The sequence below is a fragment of the Xyrauchen texanus genome, chromosome 21, assembly GCF_025860055.1.
Source record: "Xyrauchen texanus isolate HMW12.3.18 chromosome 21, RBS_HiC_50CHRs, whole genome shotgun sequence".
In the NCBI taxonomy this organism is placed as follows: domain Eukaryota; kingdom Metazoa; phylum Chordata; class Actinopteri; order Cypriniformes; family Catostomidae; genus Xyrauchen; species Xyrauchen texanus.
In genome coordinates, this window is record NC_068296.1 from 16,033,581 (window position 1) to 16,054,445 (window position 20,865).

A 20,865-nucleotide genomic window follows, 5' to 3' on the forward strand; every position below is an offset into this window, starting at 1 on the left:
CACACCACGTGCCACACCAAGAGCAAGAACCACACATTATAGCAACCATGAGGAGGTTACCCCATGTGACTTTACCCTCCCTAGCAACCGGCCCATTTTGGTTGCCTAGGTGGCCTGCCTGGAGTCACTCAGCACGCCCTGTATTCGAACTTGCGACTCCAGGGGTGGTAGTTAGCGCCTTTTCTCGCTGAGCTACTTAGGTCCCTATAAAGGTGGTTTTATAATAAAGTTTGGATGGAAGGGGAAATCCCCAGAGTTGGAAAGAAGCTTTAATAATAGCAATAAAAACAGGCAAAGACACAAGTAACCCACTAAATTATAAAACAATAGCGCTAACATCTCATTTATGCAAATTAATGGAGAGGATGATAGCAGGTAGTAATATATTATTTGGAAAAAAGGAAATTTTTCTCCCCATATAACATGGGTTTAGAAGTGGAAGAAGTGCATTTGGTTTAATTGTGTGTTTAGAGAATGATATAGGAAAGCATTACAAAATAAAGAGTCAGTGATAGCAGTTTTTTAGATGTAGATAAAGCTTATGATATGTTATGGAAGGGGGAATATTAAATAAACTTGAGCAGTTAAGGAGATAAGTCCTTTATTGTTCATAATTATGATAAATTATGTAGTTGAAAGTCGAAAGGACAGTAAGTAAATCTCTGCTTGCTGATCATGGGGCTCTCTGGTGTGGAGGGAGGAACATACAATATTGTGAAAGGAAACTGCAAAAAGCATTGAGGTAGAGAATTGGTAAAAACAAAAAGGGGATTCAAATTTTCTGTTGAAAAAAGGCAGATGGTGGTTTTCACAAAGAGAAAAGTTAATTGTTAGTTAAATCGTAAATTATATGATAAAGTAGCTATTGTGTCAGGTACCAGTAGTAATGTTTTGGGGGGTGTGGTTTGAAATTTACAAAGTTCAACAATCAAATAGTAGGCAGGATATTGCAGTAGAAATACTTCAGAACTTGTATATTTTAGAACAAAGAAATATAAAATGTTGTGTGTGTGTGTTTCCAACTCATGTAGGGGTAGGAGGAACTGAAATTGCTGATAAGCTGGTGAAAGAGGCAATGGAAAGAAGTGATGTAGATATACAAATTCCATACAGTAGATCAGAGTTCAAAACAATAATAAAGAGACAAGCAAATCAAATTGGAATTCAGGGGTGAGATATTTAACCTGTGGTAGGAAAAGGTAGGCCAGCTAGAGGAAACAGTAAAGAAGATTGGGGTATACAGGGTTAAATAGCACAACATGTTTAATAGGTGAACATACATCAGGATTGTGTGGAGTAAGTGAAACTGTGAACATACATCAGGATTGTGTGGAGTAAGTGAAACTGTGGAACATGTGTATAACGTGGGATATTTTGTTTTATTTAACGCCAGAGGAGCTGAATACGCATCGCCGGTGGAAAGTCAGTCTCTGATCCAAGCAAACAGAAGGTGGCGGTAAATGCACTTGTAAGTTTGCGAACCGCCGTTAATGAGAAGACGAAGAAGAGGAAATTACGTCACAAGATTTCCGCATTTCGTTGATTTTTCCATGGGAAGATGGCGACCGTCACAACGGGTAAGAGAAAGAAATGACCCTCATCATGTATGGAAAGTGGTCATCTATGCGTTCAGTTTGCGACTTAAATCGACATTAAGCTCTTAGCGATGGGAATTTTCGAGGAGAATGTCTCACATGGCGCTAAAGCACAATCGAATGGCTGGGTTCAATCGCGACTGTGGTTGATGAAACAGGGCCCACCATTGTCTCGTTTTTACATATTAACTATGTAACATCTATCCCACATACTCAGTTTTTCATATACTTATATAGAGTTAAACATGTTTGTGCGGTTTAATTATTTGTTTTGTTTTCTTGTAATTTTATAGACTGCAATCTAATGTTTCGCCTTGCGGGCATTGGGAGTACCTTTGGGTCCAGAGAACACCCTAACAAGCTTGCTAAATATAGTTATTTTATATATTTTAATTGGCTATTTATAACTTTTGTTATCATTTGTAAATGTCCGCAGGCCAGTATGCGTTTTGTTCAAAAGTAAAAAGTGGTCTTAATATATGTAAACGCGTCAATACAGCAATTCACTGAAAATGCTTTTAAGCAACACGAGAGGCCGTGACTTATTTTCACAATATGACCAGTCTTCAAGTGCCTTACTGATTTTATGAAACTGTTTCCTCTTAAAAATATTTAGGAAACAAATGTTTATTATTTAAGTAAAAACATCAAACGAAACACTTCTATACAACAAAAATAACAATACACTTTGGTACTGAGTAGTGATACAAATAGATACTCCCTCTCTCTCCCTCCCCCAATTTCGAATGTCCAATTCCCAATGCCCTCCCTCTAAGTCCTCGTGGTGACGTAATGACTCGCCTTATTTCGGGTGCGGAGAACGAATCTCAGATGCCTCCGAGACCGTCAATTAACGCATCTTATCACGTGGCGTTACCGCGGAGACGTAGTGCGTGTGGAGGTTTTACGATATTCTCCGCGGCATCCACACACACACCATGCGCCCAACCGAGAGCCAGGAGGAGTTTTTTAAAGTGCAATATCGTTCATAATATTGTCTTCTCTGTGGGTGACAGACTGAGTTGTGAATGTTGAACAGAAAAGTAATAATTGGTAATAATGCAAACTTTATATGCCTGTTAAGTCAAACAAATATTTGTAATTACACTCTCGGCTGTATCCATTTAGTTTAGTTAGCCCTGTGCAGGAGAATTTAGATACTGACACTAGACTCATAACTTCAAAAATAACACCCAGCTGCTCTGGTTGACCATATGTTCTCTCTGTGTCATGCATGTCCAGATACAAATGCTTCTTACCTCCTGTCCCTTGTGTCCACCTTATATCAATGCATTTAAAGGTGGGGTATGTGATTTGCAAAACGGCCGGCAGATTTTGAAAATACACAACTCATAAGGTCCTACCTTCTCTCCTCCAACGCTGGCCCTGACTCCACCCATTCGAAAAACATGGACGCGCAATCATGCACGAGCGAAAACTCAGATGCAAATTGTTGACACAGCAGGAGGAGGGGGTCGCATACCACTCTTGAAAGGTGTAGAGCTGATTTTCTCAAAACTGTAAAAAAAAAATAACATAGCCAGCCCTGGCGTCTATACAGCGGTCTTCTATTCAAAACAGGATTCACAGAAATGTGGAACAACCCCACTAGCACTATAAAAGCTCTATTTTCCATACATAAATACAATTGCTCACATCAGCTTCCTCCCCAAACAGGTTGTTTAGCTAGCTAGTTCATCATATGGCTGGGCTATAACGTTAGAACAGCTACAATTCTCATGCGCATATCGTCAGTAAAGACAGTTCCCTGATTAAATACTACTAGTTAATCGGCTTCTCACCTGTCAAGCAGAAAAAATGCCACAGCCGCATCTGTTGGTAGTCCTTCCTGGTCCTTCAGTTGCCGCCAGCGTTTAAAAGCATCGCCTAGAATGACCCTTGTTTTTGACCTTTCTCTTTCGGCCGTTTTTTTCGCAATTGCTCTCTCGAAAATAGATTTTCTTTTCTGTGATGGTGTCTTGTCTGCCATTCTACAAACGGAAGCAACTACACCTTCTCCTCTCTCTCTCTCTCTCTCTGTACCGGGCGACTTGCACTTCCTGTTACTGGGTCACGAGCTTTGAGTATGCGCACTGAACGGGACACGCAGCCAGGGTGGTGGGGGAGGGGGCATGGTACGACCGTTTGATTGACACATTTTCTGTCCAATGATTCTAGATGGTCTTGAAAATGATCGGCTGGAGTTTTTCGAGTCCTGCCCGTTCCACAGATGATTAAATTGCTTAATTTTCATTTCAGTGCTTCTAATTTACAGCCAGTAAGTGGGTTAGGAATAGGATTTCAAGTTATTTTGAAAAAATGGTCAAAAAAGAAAATCACATACCCCGCCTTTAACATTTCTGATAGCCTACATTTTTCCATTCATTTTGCAAAATAAATAGCATGCACACAGAGTTATGTTTTATTTAAAATGTCAGTTGTTCTGGAGAATGTATATAAACACATTTTCTTTGATCCTATAGCCACCTCAGAGTGGATCCAGTTCTTCAAAGACTGTGGGATCCCCCCTGGACTGGCTGTCAATTATGCCATGTCATTTGTTGATAACAGGTAAGCATGTCATTCTAAGAAAATGTTACCTTTTAATATAAAAATTGTCAGTGTCAGAAATTATATTTTATAGTAAACATACAACAATATTTGCCTTTGGGATTACATTTTAAGGGGCATATTTTCAGTTATATGGGGGAAAATTTTTCGAGAACCATATAAGACAGCATTTTGTCATGATTTTTAATTTAACCAATAAGTAAAATTCGCTCTATGAATAATGATAGCTCTTATCCATGAAATGTAATTAACATCAAATACAAAACGATTATGTTTTCAATAATTGTCTGGTCCCTGTGTTAAATTATATTTTCTGCTGTATATTAACTGTATATTTTAATGTAATTACCATTCAAGATTTGTTGGGAGTGTTTTCCTCATATTCTGTGTTTGAGTTTTTAATGGAATGTGAATGGGCAAAATTCTCAACAACAGGCTATTCATATAGAGCACATTATGTGTGTGTTGCCAATTAGCTTAAACTGCTGTCTGTTCAGGATCCAGAAGAACATGCTCATGGACCTCAGTAAGGAGATAATGATGGACTTGGGTATTACAGTCATCGGGGACATCATAGCCATTCTCAAACATGCCAAGCATGTGTATAGACAGGTGAGTGCACTTAAAAAAAAAAAATGTCAAGGTCTTTTTTTTTTTTCTTCTCCCCAATTTGGCACGCCCAATTCCTAATGCGTTCTAGGTCCTTTTGGTGGCGCAGTGACACGCCTCTATCCAGGTGGCGGAGGAATCTTAGTTGCCTCCACGTCTGAGACCGTCAATCCACGCATCTTATCACGTGGCTTGTTGAGCGTGTTACCGCGGAGATGTAGCATTTGTGGAGGCTTCACGCTGTTCTCCGCGGCATCCATGCGCCACACAGAGCGAGAACCACATTATAGTGACCACGAGGAGGTTACCCCATGTAACTCTTCCCTCCCTAGCAAATTTGCCAATTTGGTTGCTTAGGAGACCTGGCTGGAGTCACTCAGAACACCCTGGATTAAATCTCACGGCTCCAGGGGTGGTAGTCAGCGTCTTTACTTGCTGAGCTACCCAGGCCCCTATTTCAAGGTCTTTAAATGTGCCAAAAAACAAAAAATTGCCTGGTCTTTAACCATGCATGGACATGCTTCTTTTTCTATACCTATTAACTGCCCTTCCTTTTGCCTCTTAATTCAGGATATGTGTAAAATGGCAAGTGAGGCCATTTCTTCTGGACAGACTAGTGTACAGGCTGAACTGAGACGTACTGCTAACACTCGTAAGTATTTCACATGTTGTTTTCCAGGTTGGACGCCTCAATGTACTGTTTTCCTGCAGTTCTTCTACTATTTGCTCATACAGGAAATGTTTATCTTTGTCTGAGTGGGCTGAAACTGTTGCTCTTGCAATTTTCATGTTCCCCTGACAGCTGCCACACGCATGATTGCCAATGCTTTGAGCCGGGACTCCCCACCAAGCACGCCTGCTCGGCGCCCTGACAACCGAATATCAGTGACGGTCTCCAATACGAGTGCCAAAACAGGTACATATTATTGGATTTTATGGTAGCTAAGTAGAGATGTCTTGAAATGTTTTGTGCTGAGTTTATGTAATCCACATGCTAGTCTTTGACCACACAGATTATTGGCTTATTAGTACATAGCTAAGTGGCCTGTTGTAGATTTTGGTCAAATGTGACCGAAATGTGCCATCTCTACGCCATTAGCTAAGTGTGTAATTTCTGCACCACCAAACGGAATAGCAAAGTCATTGCTGTTTTCAAACAGGTTTCCTGAACATTCCAAACGTCTCCTATAGAGAGTCCTGGACCAAATTTAGCCCATTGGTTGAACAAATGTTGCTATGTCTGGCTGTTCAGGATGTTCAAACAGAGCAATGTTTTGATAGCGCCACAAGCCCACACAGTGTTTACTGCTTTTTTCAGGGACATCAACCTACAAATTACTTAAAGGAATCTTCCAGGTTCAATACAAGTTAAGCTCAATCAACAGCATTTGTTGCATAATGTTGATTACCACAAATATTTGATCTGTCTCATCCCTCCTTTTTCTTAAAAAAAAAAAAAAGCAAAAATCTCGGTTTCAATGAGGCACTTACAATGAAAGTGAATGTGGCCAATTTTTGGAGGGTTTAAACACAAATGTGAACCTTTTAATTTTATAAAAGCACTTACATTAATTATTCTGTTGAAACTTGTGTATTATTTGAGCAGTAAAGGTGTTTAAATCTAAAAAATGTTACAGTCATTTTAGGGTTTTAGTGCTTGTTAACATTACATCGTCATGGTAAAAAAGCTGTAAAATTGGTTATAACATTACACAGAAAAGGTTAGTAAATTATTTTATCACACTAAAATAATTATATATTATAAGTAAGTCCCCTCCAATAATCAGATATTTCCAGATTTCCAGATCTTTGAGAGAGCACAAAAAGAAATGATGACTGAACAGGCAAAATGCTAGCACTGCAAACAATGTCTTGTACTGTGTAAACTTAAAAAAAAATATATATATATATATATATATATATATATATATATCATTTATAAATCAAAGATTATCAAATTTTGGTCACATTTAAAACTTTAATGCATTTAAAGCCTTTATTAAGAAAATTATTGCATTTATCGCATTTACTATTTTAAAGGACCAGGACACCCGCCTTGATTATAAGTGCCTCACTGGAACCATGATTTTTTTCTTCTTCTTTTTTTTTTTTTTTTTTTTTTAAAGAAATGGAGGGACGAGTCAAAATAAATGTTTGTGGTAATCAATATTGTGCCACAAGTGCTGTCGATTGAGTTTAACTTGTTGTTTAACTGGAACATTCCTTTAAAGTTTGTCTCTGCATATTAAGATAGGAGAAAGTACAGTCATATCCTTTAATGGAAAATTAAGAATTTAAAGTTTGTGTCTCTTTGTTTTCACCTTCTAGTGCCCAGCCAACCAGCAGAAGAAAATGGTTTGCAAGTGAAGCGCCGGAGGGTAACTAAAGAAATTGAGGGGAAATACATCATAAACATGCCAAAAGGCACAACAGATTGCACTCAATGCATCCTTGCAATGCAGGACAAGAAAGGTTCCCTAAGCTAATTTACTTTTTGAGCCATCATATTCATCTGCTACTGCTGTTTGAAATGCCCAAACTTGTTTGCGATTTTGCTCTCAATCATAAACAAGAGTGCTGGTTTTGGTAGATTTTTGTCCTGTTCATACGATCACATTTTTACTCATGTATTCTTTGCTTTGTTGCATTGCTTTGAGAAGATCTTGAGCTTCTTGAGGAAAGTTTACATTAATAATAATATTGTTTAACAACATATCAGATTGAAATGTGGCATAATGTTAAATGTAGCTTTTTGGTAAGGTTGATTATTTTTTTTTAATTATTATTAAGTGATTAGAATATATTTGTCCATCTCCAAATGATGAGAAAATTATACAAGTAGTTTTAATTTATAAAGTATTTAATTCACTGATTAGAGTTTCCAAATATAGGCGTTACATGATGGTTATATAATATGTTAACCTATTTGTATTGATTTTCCCCCCCATATAAGATTTGTCATACCACCCACCCATAGAATGCATGCTCAACTTGAAAATGTACATTTTATAAAATTAAGATTAATGTGATTTTATATTTCATTTCATTGCCACAGCCAAGGTTCTAAAGCGTACCTCAGTGTTTGATAGACTTGGGGCAGAGTCTAAAGCAGACATTACAACAGTCAATAAGGTGAGAAATTATAAAATTTTTATTCACCAGATAAACACAAAAGCAAAAAATCCAGTGTCAGACATTTATTAACTTTTTTGAATCTCTGCATTTATCTCCCTGTCTGCTCTGCAGCAACCAACTGGTGTGTTTAGCCGACTTGGCGAAGCAGATAAGGTTGTGGGAAAGACTGGAGTTGTCGCTGATAGTTTTGAGAATGATGACAGTGATGGTGAGGGGTCAGTGCTTCAGTATGCCGGTGTCCTAAAACGGTCATCTCCTTCCTCCAAAAAAGAGACTGTAACCCCCAAATCTAAACCCCTCACCCTACGTCGGCTAGGGACCAAGTACAAACTTCCCTTATCTGAGAGTACACCACCTATCTCTTCTACCTCCTCGAAACAGGAGGGGACACCCAAACTGGGTGTATTACAGCGACTGGGCAAGGCTCCCTCAGTCAACCCTACCTCTTCAACCTCTTTTGTCAGTCAGTCTGCAGATACCCAAGACAGTCACGTCACAAGTAGCAGAAGCAAGGCCCAGGGCAGCTTTGCTCTGGCCAGCCCTAAGGTCACCAGTAGTACAGGTGACTGTCATGGGGCTCAGATGGACGTTGGAGCAGTCAGTGTATTCAAGAGACTGGGCGCCAGGAAACCCTAGTGCAAAGAAACTTTTTATCCAACTTCCCCTTTTTAAATCCTATTTGCCCACCTGAGCCTCACTCTCAGGGTACCCAATTTCCATGTGAGAGTGTAGAGTGGATAAACTCTATGATGACCCCCTGTTGGTTTGGAAAGTGCTGTTGCTCATACAGGGTTATGATAATGGTAATAGTTTAAGGGACAGTTACAATATTAGTTGTATTGGTGTGGAATGAAGCCCTGTATAATCTGCTTAAATATCAAGCTGCGTACCTCATGTTTGGTTATGTGAATCATACTCTCCATCACTCCTACTTTTATAGCTACTCTCCTGAGTGAAATGTTTTTACCAGATTACAAAATTTTTCCAAAATTGTATAATGCATGCCACCAAGCGTCAGATGCCTGAAATGTTGATTTTTACTATATGAGCCAAGAGCTCTAATTGAAAGCATGTTCTGTGTTTACCACAAGCACCTCAGTTTACAGAATTGTCCTTGAATATGGTCCAGTAAGCTCCTCTTCAACCCTCATTTGCCTCCCTGATTTCAGCTAATATTTCGAATTAAGACGACACCTTTAAATGGCTTAAAACTGCACATATCCTTTAATGTGCCTTTTAGACTTATTTTGAACTGTTGAAGACACAAATTATCAGCATGTTAAAGAGCCCCTTCTATAAAATTTCCTAATTTGAAATGCCATCCAGTGGAGCATTGCTATGTTAAGTGTTACTTGGACAAGTAAAGCTGAAATAATATTGGTAGTTGCATGCTGTTACCAAGCAACAAACGTGGAGGTGGACCTTTGTGTATTGTGTATGTTTGCACCTCATTATACATGCTCAATACAGCAGCCACTAGTAATCCTTTTGTAATATGAATTCACCTTCACTTTATTTTTTATGTTATGTTTCCCGTTTATATATATTAATTTGAAACATCTCGAAAGAACTTTGTTACATTGTACAGATTTAAGGAATAATAACAGAAAACAATTAAAGTGGGTAAGTTTTAAAAAATATTGGTGAAAAATGAGTTGTCTTGGGAATGACAATTTTAAGGAAGTTTAAGGGTTTTGTAACATATGTAATTACAAAAAGGCACATTGCACATTTGAATGCCTTTTTGGCAGAAAGAATGTTTTTGAGTGGAGCAGAAGAAAAACAGTTTGATGTATTCATCTTATCGGAAGCAGCCTCAATTTCAGACAGATCATTCAGTCTTTTGAGACATTTTCATTTATAATTAGTCTAACGTGGAAGATCATTGAAAAGATATGAAATTACATTTAATAGAAATTTTATTAAAAAAATCAAAAGCAAATCAAACGAGGCGGAGGTTCATCAGAGATGAGCAGAAGACTCGACTGATGTTCTAGACAATACTGATACATTGACCTGCCTGCAATGCATGTGCTAATAATCAATGACACGGATGGTGAAGCCTGTATATTTACAGCAGTGCAAGCAATTTGTTGGAGGCTCAACGTAAGGCACACTCCAGCAGTTCATCGCAGATTCTGTCCTTTTAAAGCTACCTCAATGTGTCCAATTGGGTTATTTTATTAATCATATATAGAGATATTTATAGCCCTATCCAAGTTACAATTTATAACTACACCCAAACATATGTATTTGAATGTTTTATTTTTAATGATTCATAGACGTAAACTCAAAATATATTGCTTTTGCGCAGAATACATATGCAGCCAACAATCCGGAAAGTGTTCACAGCGCTTCACTTTTTCCACATTTTGTTATGTTACAGCCTTATTCTAAAAATGAATTAAATTAATTATTTTCCTCAGAATTCTACAAACAATACCCCATCATGACAACAAGAAATAAGTTTGTTAGAAATCTTTGCAAAATTATTAAAAAAAAAAAACAATCACTTGTAGGCCTACATGAGTATTCACAGCCTTTGCCATGACACTCAAAATTTAGCTCAGGTGCACCCAGTTTCCACTGCTCATCCTTGAGATGTTTCTACAACTTCATTGGAGTCCACATGTGGTAAACTCTGTGAATGTCCTTGAGTGGCCCAGATTTGAACCCGACTGAACATCTCTGGAGAGATCTGAAAATGTCTGTGCACCAACGCTCCCCATCCAACCTGATGGAGCTTGAGGGATCCTGCAAAGAAGAATGGGAGAAACTGCCCAAAAAATGGGTGTGCAAGCTTGTAGCAAGCACAAAAAAGACTTGAGGCTGTAATTGGTGCCAAAGGTGCTTCAACAAAGTATTGAGCAAAGGCTGTGAATACTTGTACATGTGATGTGTGTGTGTTTTTTTTTTTTTTAAATACATTTGCAAAGATTTCTAACAAACTTCTTTCACGTTGTCATTATGGGGTATTGTTTGTTGAATTTTGAGGAAAATAATTGATATAAGGCTGTAACTTAACAAAATGTGGAAAAAGTGAAGCGCTGTGAATACTTTCGTTATGCACAGTATTGGAAAAGATTTGCATGCACTTTCTATGGAAGCCCATTCCTGCCACGTAAAAAAAGAAAAACTGCTTTGGTAAATCAAAAATATTAAATGCAAAGTAATATTTATGAGATGCTTCATTATAATAATGAGATGCTACGTCATAATTTTGAGATAGGCTACTAAATCGAAGTTATTAGATTCCTTTTTATCATAATTTAGTTAAAAAGTCAGAATTTCTCATAATTTTGATTTCTCTCAAAAATTTAACTTTTTTTTATAATTATGACTTTTTATCTCAAGAGTGATCATCTAATGACTTTTTATCTCATAATTTTGACTTGGCATCTGTTTTTGACTTGTATCATAATTTTATTTTTATCTCATAAGTATGACTTCATCTCAAAATTTATATTTTAAAATTTCATAATTATTACTTTGTCTTTGTACATAAAAGTTGGACTTAATATCTCATAATTTGTATTTGCCAAAGCACGATTTTTGTATGTGGGGGAAACGGGCTTCCATAACGTTCAGTGTAATTTCATGCTTTATCTGTAAGACTCCCCTTAGTTGTGAATTGGTAAAAGATATTTAAGAAATTGAAAGCGAGATCTGGCTTGGTTGTTTGCAGTCAAATTAAACGTACCCAGGAATGCAGTTTCCACCTTTTTGATCTAATTCAATGCGCTTGTTTACATGTTTCATAAACAGGTGTTAAACTTGTCTCTTTATCCTGTTATTCCACCTAATGATGCGGCAATGGCCTCCTAGCATGTGCTCTGTTAATAATAATGAGATTGTGAACAGGGGGAGCCTTTGGATTTTTTAGTCCCATATAATTTCGAGATTTACTACTCTTCTTTAATGTATTCGTGATCCACCAGCAGTAGTAGCAGCAACGTCACACGATTATTTTCTTCCCATAATGCCTCGCTCGTTGACGCTGTCTGTGGTGCTGAAGCTGCTCTCGCCGACGGCAAGAGACACAGCAGAGGAAATCTGAGTTCAGTCCCCCCAGCTCCACATCACCTTCATGCAAAAGCGTTACGCGCTGCTCGATGCCATAACTCGTAAACCCGGTGCATCATTTGAAACTGTCTAAAAGGTATTTGTTTAGTTACTTTTAAATATTTTATTGCTGATAATTATTAGTGTGTTTTTATCTTTTTCCCCTCTCGGAAGATACTATCTGCTTGTGGTTGTATTTTAGGCTCCCGTTTGGCTCGCATCCTTTATGCACAGCACGCTGCTCCAGCCTTTAAAGAGAACACAGGCATCCGTGTCGGAACAGCATGGCTTCTTACATTCGCGGGTACTGAGCGAGATGGAAGCCAAGCAGCATTCGATCAAGAGCTTGAAGAGCTATCCGGAGGCTGGGGGCCGGAGTCTAGCGGCGGCGGCGGGCGGGGACGTCGGAGGTGGAGGGTATCGCGTCGGCGGTGCAGAGATGGAGATGGAGGCGAAAATACAAAAGGCGATCGACTTCAAGCTGGAGGGTCACCGCTGCTACAAGGAGAAGAAATTTCGGGAGGCTATTGGGAAGTATCACAGGGCGCTGCTGCAGTTAAAAGGGACCCATGTCGTCGATGGGACCACGGGATCTGAGGTGAACCTGCTGAACCAAGCCGCGACTAAGCTGACAGAAGAGCAGCGGCGAGCCGTGGAGGGCACCGAGATCGAATGCTACGACAGCCTGACAGGTCAGAAATGAGCTGGATCCTATGAAAAGAGTCGCTGCCATTGTTCGGAACGGTTCGGATGTATGGCAAGCCGTTTTATCCTAAAAGTCTCCCAGCGTTACTCTTTTAATTTTGACTAAGCAAAACTCAAATGAATGCAATTTTGACTGGTAATCATTCATATTCTATATATCTACAATGCAATTTTAACTAGTAAAATTAAATTCTTAGGCTAATACTAAAAATGTAATCATGACTAGTCAGAACAAAAATCTTAAATTTAAATTATTATTTTTAATAATTTGAATTGTTTAGAATATTCAATATTGTAATCAAGTGAGTTTTAAATGTATATTGAATTGCAACCAATAATGGCTGGGGATTTAAGGCTAAATGTGCCAGCCATACAGAGGTTTGTGGAGGTTAAATGAGGTTAAAGACACTTTGAGGTGCTGTCCAGAAGGTAAGGTGTCAAGGGCTACATAGGGAACCAGGCAGCTAAGAAATTTGCCTTTTAATAAATGCATACAAACTAATTCCACAGCGAGTAGTCTGCTGACTTTTTTTTTATAAAATAGAGAAAGAAAGAAAACACTGAGAACTATCAATCAAGCCACTGTATGTGCTTAACGGCCAGTTTGGCCTTCATTGTTCCTCAGCCAGTGTGATTCAGCAAATGATGCACCTCACGTTAATTTCATAATAATCCAAGGTAATTTAATGTCACATTTCGATTATTGGAGTGTCTTGACTGAATCAAACGCACAATGCAAACTATTATTTTTGATACATTAAACACTGAAATTTTTGTTGTTGAGCAGAAAAGATTAACCTTTTCGCACATGAGTTTCTCCTGTACTGTCGGACCACCCAGCGTGAGTTCTTTAATGCGCACTGTAATTTAAAAAATAAATTCTTAACTTACACTTCACAGCAGATGCACTGGAGGACAGATTATATCACACCAGGTGCACCAAAGGTTAGGTTATATGTTATCAAACATATAATGTGGTTTTTAGATGTTTATAATGATTGATTGTGATGGATAAGATGTGATCGCGAAGGCTATTGCTGGCTGTGCATGCCGTCGTGTTGTTTACATGGAATGCTCTATGGGAATTTAATTTAATCACAGAAGCATAGAAGGTCTTAAAATCGAGCTATGCCACTCAGCCCCAGAAGTGATGAAAATGAGAGATGGATAGAATGGAAGAAGGCTCAAGTGGACTGATTAGTTTATATATTCTTTGTTTGAAGTCAGAAAACAGCGCTGCATCAAAACAGTCAGCTCTGATGGTAACGGCTTTATACTTTTATTTGTTGATTAATTGTAACATAAAAATAAAGATACTGTGATGTTGAAAGGATTATTTGAGCAGCTGGTTCATTATGACAACCGCTTCAGTCCCTCAATGCTGGTAAACAGCAGCATGAATACAGATCACACAAGTCTGATCCCATCCTAGTGTAATCACACTGGTTTGATCGTACAAGTTTGATCCCATCCTAGTGTAATCACACCGGTTTGATCGTACGAGTCTGATCCCATCCTAGTGTAATCGCACCGGTTTGATCGTACGAGTCTGATCACATCCCGTGTAATCACACCGGTTTGATCGTACGAGTCTGATCCCATCCTAGTGTAATCACACCGGTTTGATCGTACGAGTCTGATCCCATCCTAGTGTAATCACACCGGTTTGATCGTATTAGTCTGATCCCATCCTAGTGTAATCGCACCGGTTTGATCGTATTAGTCTGATCCCATCCTAGTGTAATCACACCGGTTTGATCGTATTAGTCTGATCCCATCCTAGTGTAATCGCACCGGTTTGATCGTATTAGTCTGATCCCATCCTAGTGTAATCACACCGGTTTGATCGTATTAGTCTGATCCCATCCTAGTGTAATCGCACCGGTTTGATCGTATTAGTCTGATCCCATCCTAGTGTAATCACACCGGTTTGATCGTATTAGTCTGATCCCATCCTAGTGTAATCGCACCGGTTTGATCGTATTAGTCTGATCCCATCCTAGTGTAATCACACCGGTTTGATCGTATTAGTCTGATCCCATCCTAGTGTAATCGCACCGGTTTGATCGTATTAGTCTGATCCCATCCTAGTGTAATCGCACCGGTTTGATCGTATTAGTCTGATCCCATCCTAGTGTAATCGCACCGGTTTGATCGTATTAGTCTGATCCCATCCTAGTGTAATCGCACCGGTTTGATCGTATTAGTCTGATCCCATCCTAGTGTAATCACACCGGTTTGATCGTACGAGTCTGATCCTATCCTAGTGTAATCACACCGGTTTGATCGTACGAGTCTGATCCTATCCTAGTGTAATCACACCGGTTTGATCATACGTGCGATTAAGTATTTTCTACATTGAATACGTTAGTTTAAGCGTGAACTTGAAAATAATGAGTAAATTCTACATTTGAACTCAATAATGAAAAATGTACAAATGAATGCTTTAGCTTACATATAAATATTATTTATGATTGATATCTTTACATGCATTATCATGTCTCAATCCTAAAGTAGAAAACCTTGTCATATTTATTTGCTAATTTTAGTCAATTTCACAGGTAAATTAAATAAGTAAACTTTACTTAACTATTTGAAACTGGTGTTCCCTTGAATAATGAATGAGCTTGCATGGTTTCACTGTTTGCAAGTTTATTTACACAATTGTTATTGTTGATTTTGTTGTTACTTTTGGTAACTTCATGTTTTGTGAATTCTGATGTTCATTTTCTACTCAGAATTACCTGTTCATGGTCAAAAAAATTATCTGTTGATACGTCATCGTGCTTTGTGCACCAAGTGTTGAGGTCTGTGTGCACAGCTCAAAATCGTATTTATATCGCCATTAAAACCATGTGGTGTTGACTAACAGACTACATGAATTAAGCTTCCTTGTGGAAGGCTTCCAAACATGATCTTTAAAAAAGGCATTGAAACATTATACTTGATTTGTGCTTCATTGCTTAGTAAAATGTATAGAATGTAAGTAAAATGTACTTAAAACAGAGTATTGCGAAGTAAACTTTCTTGAGAATTTTGAATTAAAGCCACCAAGATTTGTGTGTAGCCTTTACTTGAAAATAGTGTATGTTAAATTTACTAGCAATTTCTGCATGGAAATGTTTCCTAGCCTTTTTTCAGTGTATCCTACTCTCTTTCTTCACTGTTCTTATTGACTTCCCTTTCAAGTTGTATCACAAGTTCTCAAACAAATGCTTAGTTGATATGGTTTCTATATAATACTGAATATTATGAAGCCAACAATTTCCAAGCATTTGTTTACATTTTTATGATATTTATGATATATATGATTTTATGATGCACCTTATAATAAATACATAACATTTATTTAAATACAGGCTCATGCATATTGCTTCTCAAAGGTCATTTCATGTAGTTCTTTGAGTTTAGTTGTCGATAAATGGAGGATAACATAAACAGGATCACAGATCCCAACTGTGTTTGATTATTGAGATAATATTGCTTACTACCCATGCAAATCTGCTTGATCTGGAATTGTGATGCCTGGTGTTTGTAGCCCTTGATATCCCTGGTGGTCTCCCATGGTAGCCGATATAAGGTTGGACTTGAATGTCACGAATGTGGCAAACACTTTAGGCCCTAAGGGGGAACCATTAAGGCATGAAAGAAAGAATGGTGCATTTTACCCAATGCTGCCACCACTGCAAATTTTCCTTTTGTGTGAATTCTCTCCCACAGTATCTTGTTTTTTTTTTTGTTTGTTTTGATTTTTGTCCTCCAACTAAACAGTCATGAGGATCTAGGTAAGAAATAAATATATAGAGAACAGATGTATGACATAATTGTATAAAGATGCATTTTTAGACACCTCAGTGTCAATTAAGATGTATTAAGTGCCTCTGAGGGTTCAGGTGCATGTACTGTAGACTGGAAGTGTTTAAAGGGGTAGTTCACCTAAAAATGAAACATCTCAGTTTGTGTTCCATGTAAGAAAGATGGTGGAACACTAGAAAGTGAGGAAATTATGACAAAACATTTATTTTTGTTGTGAACTGCACATTTAAATACATGTTTTACCCCATTGTTTCCTAACCACTGTGCTTTGGCACACTAGTTTGATCGAGATCGTAGATGTGCCAAAATGATCAAATTCCACAAAATAAATAAATGCATGAAAAAAAATTATAATTTCAAGATGCAAACTCCTCACCTTTAGAAGAAATTTGCCATTTTGAAACCATAAGTCAGTCACTTTTGTGATTGTGAGGAGCAATGATTAATGTGCAGAAGTGAGTGATATTTATAGGCGTTAAGTGTCTTTCACGTGACTCGCTCCAGCGCTGCAGAATACATTCAAGTCTGTGAAGTGACTTTACACCAAAGTGTTTTTCACACGTTTTTGCTTCACCAATTATGTCTTTGAGAGTTCTAAGCAACAAGAAATATTTCAAAACTGTCCAAATTTGTGAAGAGAAATTGAATGTCTCAAAATTAATTTTAATTAAATATTACCTTATCGTATACAGAGACCCCAGTTATTGAAATTATTTAAATTCACTAAGAAAACACTTAAACCTAAACATTGTATTATTTTCTGCTATCAAAGCAACTGCAAGCTTTTTTCCGCCTCTTCCAAATACATGTTTTTAATGTTTATTGTGCAAACCTCCTGCTTTTTTACATGGCAAACTCGTAAAATCGCCCCTCTGTGATGCTTTCTGCAACTCTTGCCACGTGGAGGGCAACGTGCCGCTTGATGCTGGGTTCAGCCTCCAGAACCAAATTATAACTGCCACGAGAAGTCGTCTGTCCGAGGCAAAGTTGCAAACTCTGATGACAATTACTTCAGCATCAGTCTCCCTTGATGCGTTTTATTACGCACAGGCGAGTTTATGTCAATGCAGAGCAGGTGGAATTTTCAGTTGTCGATTGAGTTCTGTTCAGTTAATTTTTTTTACGTGTTTTGTTCAATGTTTTTTTGTTCACAAAAAAACATTCATCTGCTTCGTGTGTTGTCTCTGTTGTTCATCTGTTCTCTTCATAAATAAATAAATGCATAATCTGCTATGCTCGTCCTGTAAATTCATGATTAAAAATGAAAATGTGAACGAAAATAAAAGCTATTAAATGTCTTATTATCATTGAAATATGAAAATTAAAATGACATATTCTTGTGTCTATCTAATAATAGATTATGACGGAATTTTTACGATCCTGTCCGTCAAACTGACGGACGATGAGAAAGTCTAACGCAAGCACTGTATGTGACATTTTTTTCTTTTTTTTCTTTTTGCATAGCCGACAAACATTACAAGTAAACAAGCTACTTAGAAGGACAGAAAACATGGGCAAGTTCTTGAAAAGGAAAAATATTTACGATGGTTGGATAGTGGCGTGCCGTAGAATTGTTTTAGTCGTAAAAAGTGTGCCGTGTCAGAAAAAAAGGTTGGGAAATACTGTTTTATCCAATGATTGTCAACCCTTTCTTTTTTGTAAATACATCACAATAATAAGGTGAGATTGAGCTGTTTGGATGCCTTTTGTATTTCTCTCTTGAATGGTTTTGTTAAACTTTTACGAAGTCATTTTGTTTTCAGTCATTCAGTAGTCTTGTATAAACACTCCCATGTTAGTTTGAATTACTCTTTCTCAAGCTGTGAACATCTGGTGCTGCATTGTGCGTGCCATAGTGACATGCAGGTGGCTTAGCACAAGATCCAGATCCACAAGATGATTTTTAATGTGGAAATACAGCTTGCTGCATTTTGACTACGTTGCATTCTGTTTGCAATGGTCACATGACAAGCACTAGCTCTGCTTGTGTGTTGTTGTTAGCATCAGCAATACTAGGGTATGTGGTTTGCCAAGTTTAAGGGGTGATGTGGAGGGCGGGAGCCAATAGAATAGACTACTGTTTGATCTGCCAATTTGAATGAAGCCGTGTGTGTGTGTGTGTGTGTGTGTGTGTGTGTGTGTGTGTGTGTGTGTGTGTGTGTGTGTGAAGTAAAGGGCATTCAGAACTCTGTTGTTACAAGGGCAAGCCTTCCTTCTCTATTGTTCAACCTCAGCCAGCCACAGCAACCTTTGCACATCTCTTTAGAAAAACTGCTGAGTCGTCTCTGCTGCTGAACATAATGAGTCTTGGCTCAGCAAGGTGTCATAAGTCAGTTGTGAAAGGAAAGGACCAAGAGACCATACAAGCTGCTACATCTGAAACTATAATGAAAGGGCGAGATATCAAAACATGTGAGCAAAGAAAATTTGTGAGAGAGAGGAAGCTACTATGTGAGGGTGTGTATGATGTAGAGAAAACCCTTTTATATAGGTTTAATGAGAAACAAATGAACAGCATCAGAGAGATAGAATCGAAGAAATACCAGTGCCAAAATACAGTAAATATGCCGTTATGCAAATAACAAAAACACACCCTATATAGCAAACTGTTGGCTGTTTTAGTATAGGTTGGGTCCTAGTATATCCTGTCATTTCACTCTAGCTGAAAAATATAAATAATAAACATAATGTACTGGAACCTACTTAATGTGATCGAATTGTGCAATTACTCCCATTTCTGTCTTCTACAGACCACAGCTAAAGAATATTCATTAGACAAACATATCCTTGGATAGTGTATGGTGGAAAGGTTGCATGCATGCATGTTGGTTAATGTATTGAGATTGAAATCGCACTCTGTTAAACCCCTGTAGAGGCAGAGCCGGATATAAGTGAGAGCTTATGAAGTGTTTTTCTCACTGCTGCATAAAATCAACACTTTAATTTTAGCATATTTCAGGCTATATTATCGGGGATGGCTCTGCTTATAACACTAATGCCAATACACTCATTGAGCACTTGATTAGGTACACTATGGTCTAATAAAGTGCCCAACGTTGTCTTCTGCAATTGTAGCCCATCCACCTCAAAGTTCGACGTGTTGTGCATTCCGAGATGCTATTCTGCTCACCACAATTTTACAGAGTGGTTATCTGAGTTACGGTTACCTTTCTGTCAGCTTGAACCAGCCTGGCCATTCTCCTTTGATCTATCTCATCAACAAGGCATTTGCATCTGCAGAACTGTTGCTCACTGGATGGTTTTTTTGGCACCATTCTGAACTCTAGAGACTGTTGTGCATGAAAATCCAATGAGCTCAGCTGTTACAGAAATACTCAAACCAGCCCATCTGGCACCAACAATCATGCCACGGTCGAATTCACTGAGGTCATATTTTTTCCCCATTCTGATGGTTGATGAGAAAATTAACTGAAGCACCTGACCCATATCTGCAATATTTTATGTATTGTACTGCTGCCACACATTTGGCTGATTAGATAATTGCATGAAAAGGAGCAATTTTTGACAAACCCAGCTGCTGTGCTTATTGTTGTTATCCAAGGAGGTCTATAATACCAGGAGAAAGCTATCTATTTGCATTCCCATTCATCTCAAAGACAGCTTGGCATCTTTGCCAAAACATCTCTAAAATACAATGTTGCTTGAAAATAAAAACATTAGTCACAATACACAGCTAATTTGAATGCCCATCAATGGAGCAAGATACATTTTGAACCCAGATGGTGTAGTTACATGTACATCTACCAGCAGGGACTAACTGGGCAATGTTAACCAACCAAACTCTGACCCTTTAGACTAATTTCACTGTGAATTTGGTGACAGTAGGTTATAGTGATTTTTCGTTCATGAGCAAATCTGTCTTTTTTTAAATGAATCGTTTAAGTGAATGAATTGTTCTTGTTCATCACCATAAACGGACTCATATTTTTCCCTGACGCCTCTCCCTTTTAAAGCCAATGAGCTCTTGTTTGAAGCGCTAAACTTCTTTGTTGGCTTTTCACGCCTGTTAAGACTGACTATATAGCATCATATATATCATATATAGCTATAAATCATTGGTTTCACCCGCTGAACAAATATGCCCTTTACTAAATTAGTGGTGTCTCATTTGATGAGCCGTCTTATTGAATCAACTGAATGTACATCATCTTGAATCAACTGAATGTTATATATACTCATTCATGAATGATCTGCTGACTGGCTGAACGAGAGGAGGAGCTACATGTTGTTCGTTCAGTTTGTCTCATTCAACAAGAAAGGGGCCGAGTGAATTATAAATAAAAGTGAGTGAAGACCACACATTACAGTGACATATGGAAGTTATTGAAATGTTATTTTTTGGGCTAGTATT

General features: G+C 38.0%; 2 protein-coding genes across 3 annotated transcripts in view; both read left to right on the top strand.

Moving 5' to 3' along the window:
• Positions 1–1,519: 1,519 nt before the first annotated feature.
• Positions 1,520–9,529, top strand: LOC127661817 (uncharacterized protein C19orf47 homolog). Of its 2 annotated transcripts, none has more exons than XM_052152732.1 (8): positions 1,520–1,577; positions 4,079–4,166; positions 4,664–4,778; positions 5,346–5,427; positions 5,578–5,691; positions 7,104–7,247; positions 7,831–7,907; positions 8,022–9,529. In XM_052152732.1, the coding sequence occupies exons 1-8, from the start codon at positions 1,559–1,561 to the stop codon at positions 8,544–8,546; spliced, it is 1,164 nt and encodes a 387-aa protein (XP_052008692.1). In that variant the 5' UTR covers positions 1,520–1,558; the 3' UTR covers positions 8,547–9,529. The 2 variants fall into 2 exon arrangements, with proteins under 2 accessions (XP_052008692.1, XP_052008690.1); XM_052152730.1 differs by having other exon boundaries at positions 1,544–1,577; positions 4,643–4,778.
• Positions 9,530–11,938: 2,409 nt separating this feature from the next.
• The window catches only part of LOC127661819 (tetratricopeptide repeat protein 9B-like), a 30,461-nt gene continuing 21,534 nt past the window's right edge, over positions 11,939–20,865 (top strand). The window contains exons 1-2 of the mRNA XM_052152734.1: positions 11,939–12,069; positions 12,175–12,664. Coding sequence (XP_052008694.1) covers positions 12,199–12,664 — 466 coding nt within the window. The 5' untranslated portion in view covers positions 11,939–12,069; positions 12,175–12,198. The remainder of the gene's footprint in view (positions 12,070–12,174; positions 12,665–20,865) is intronic.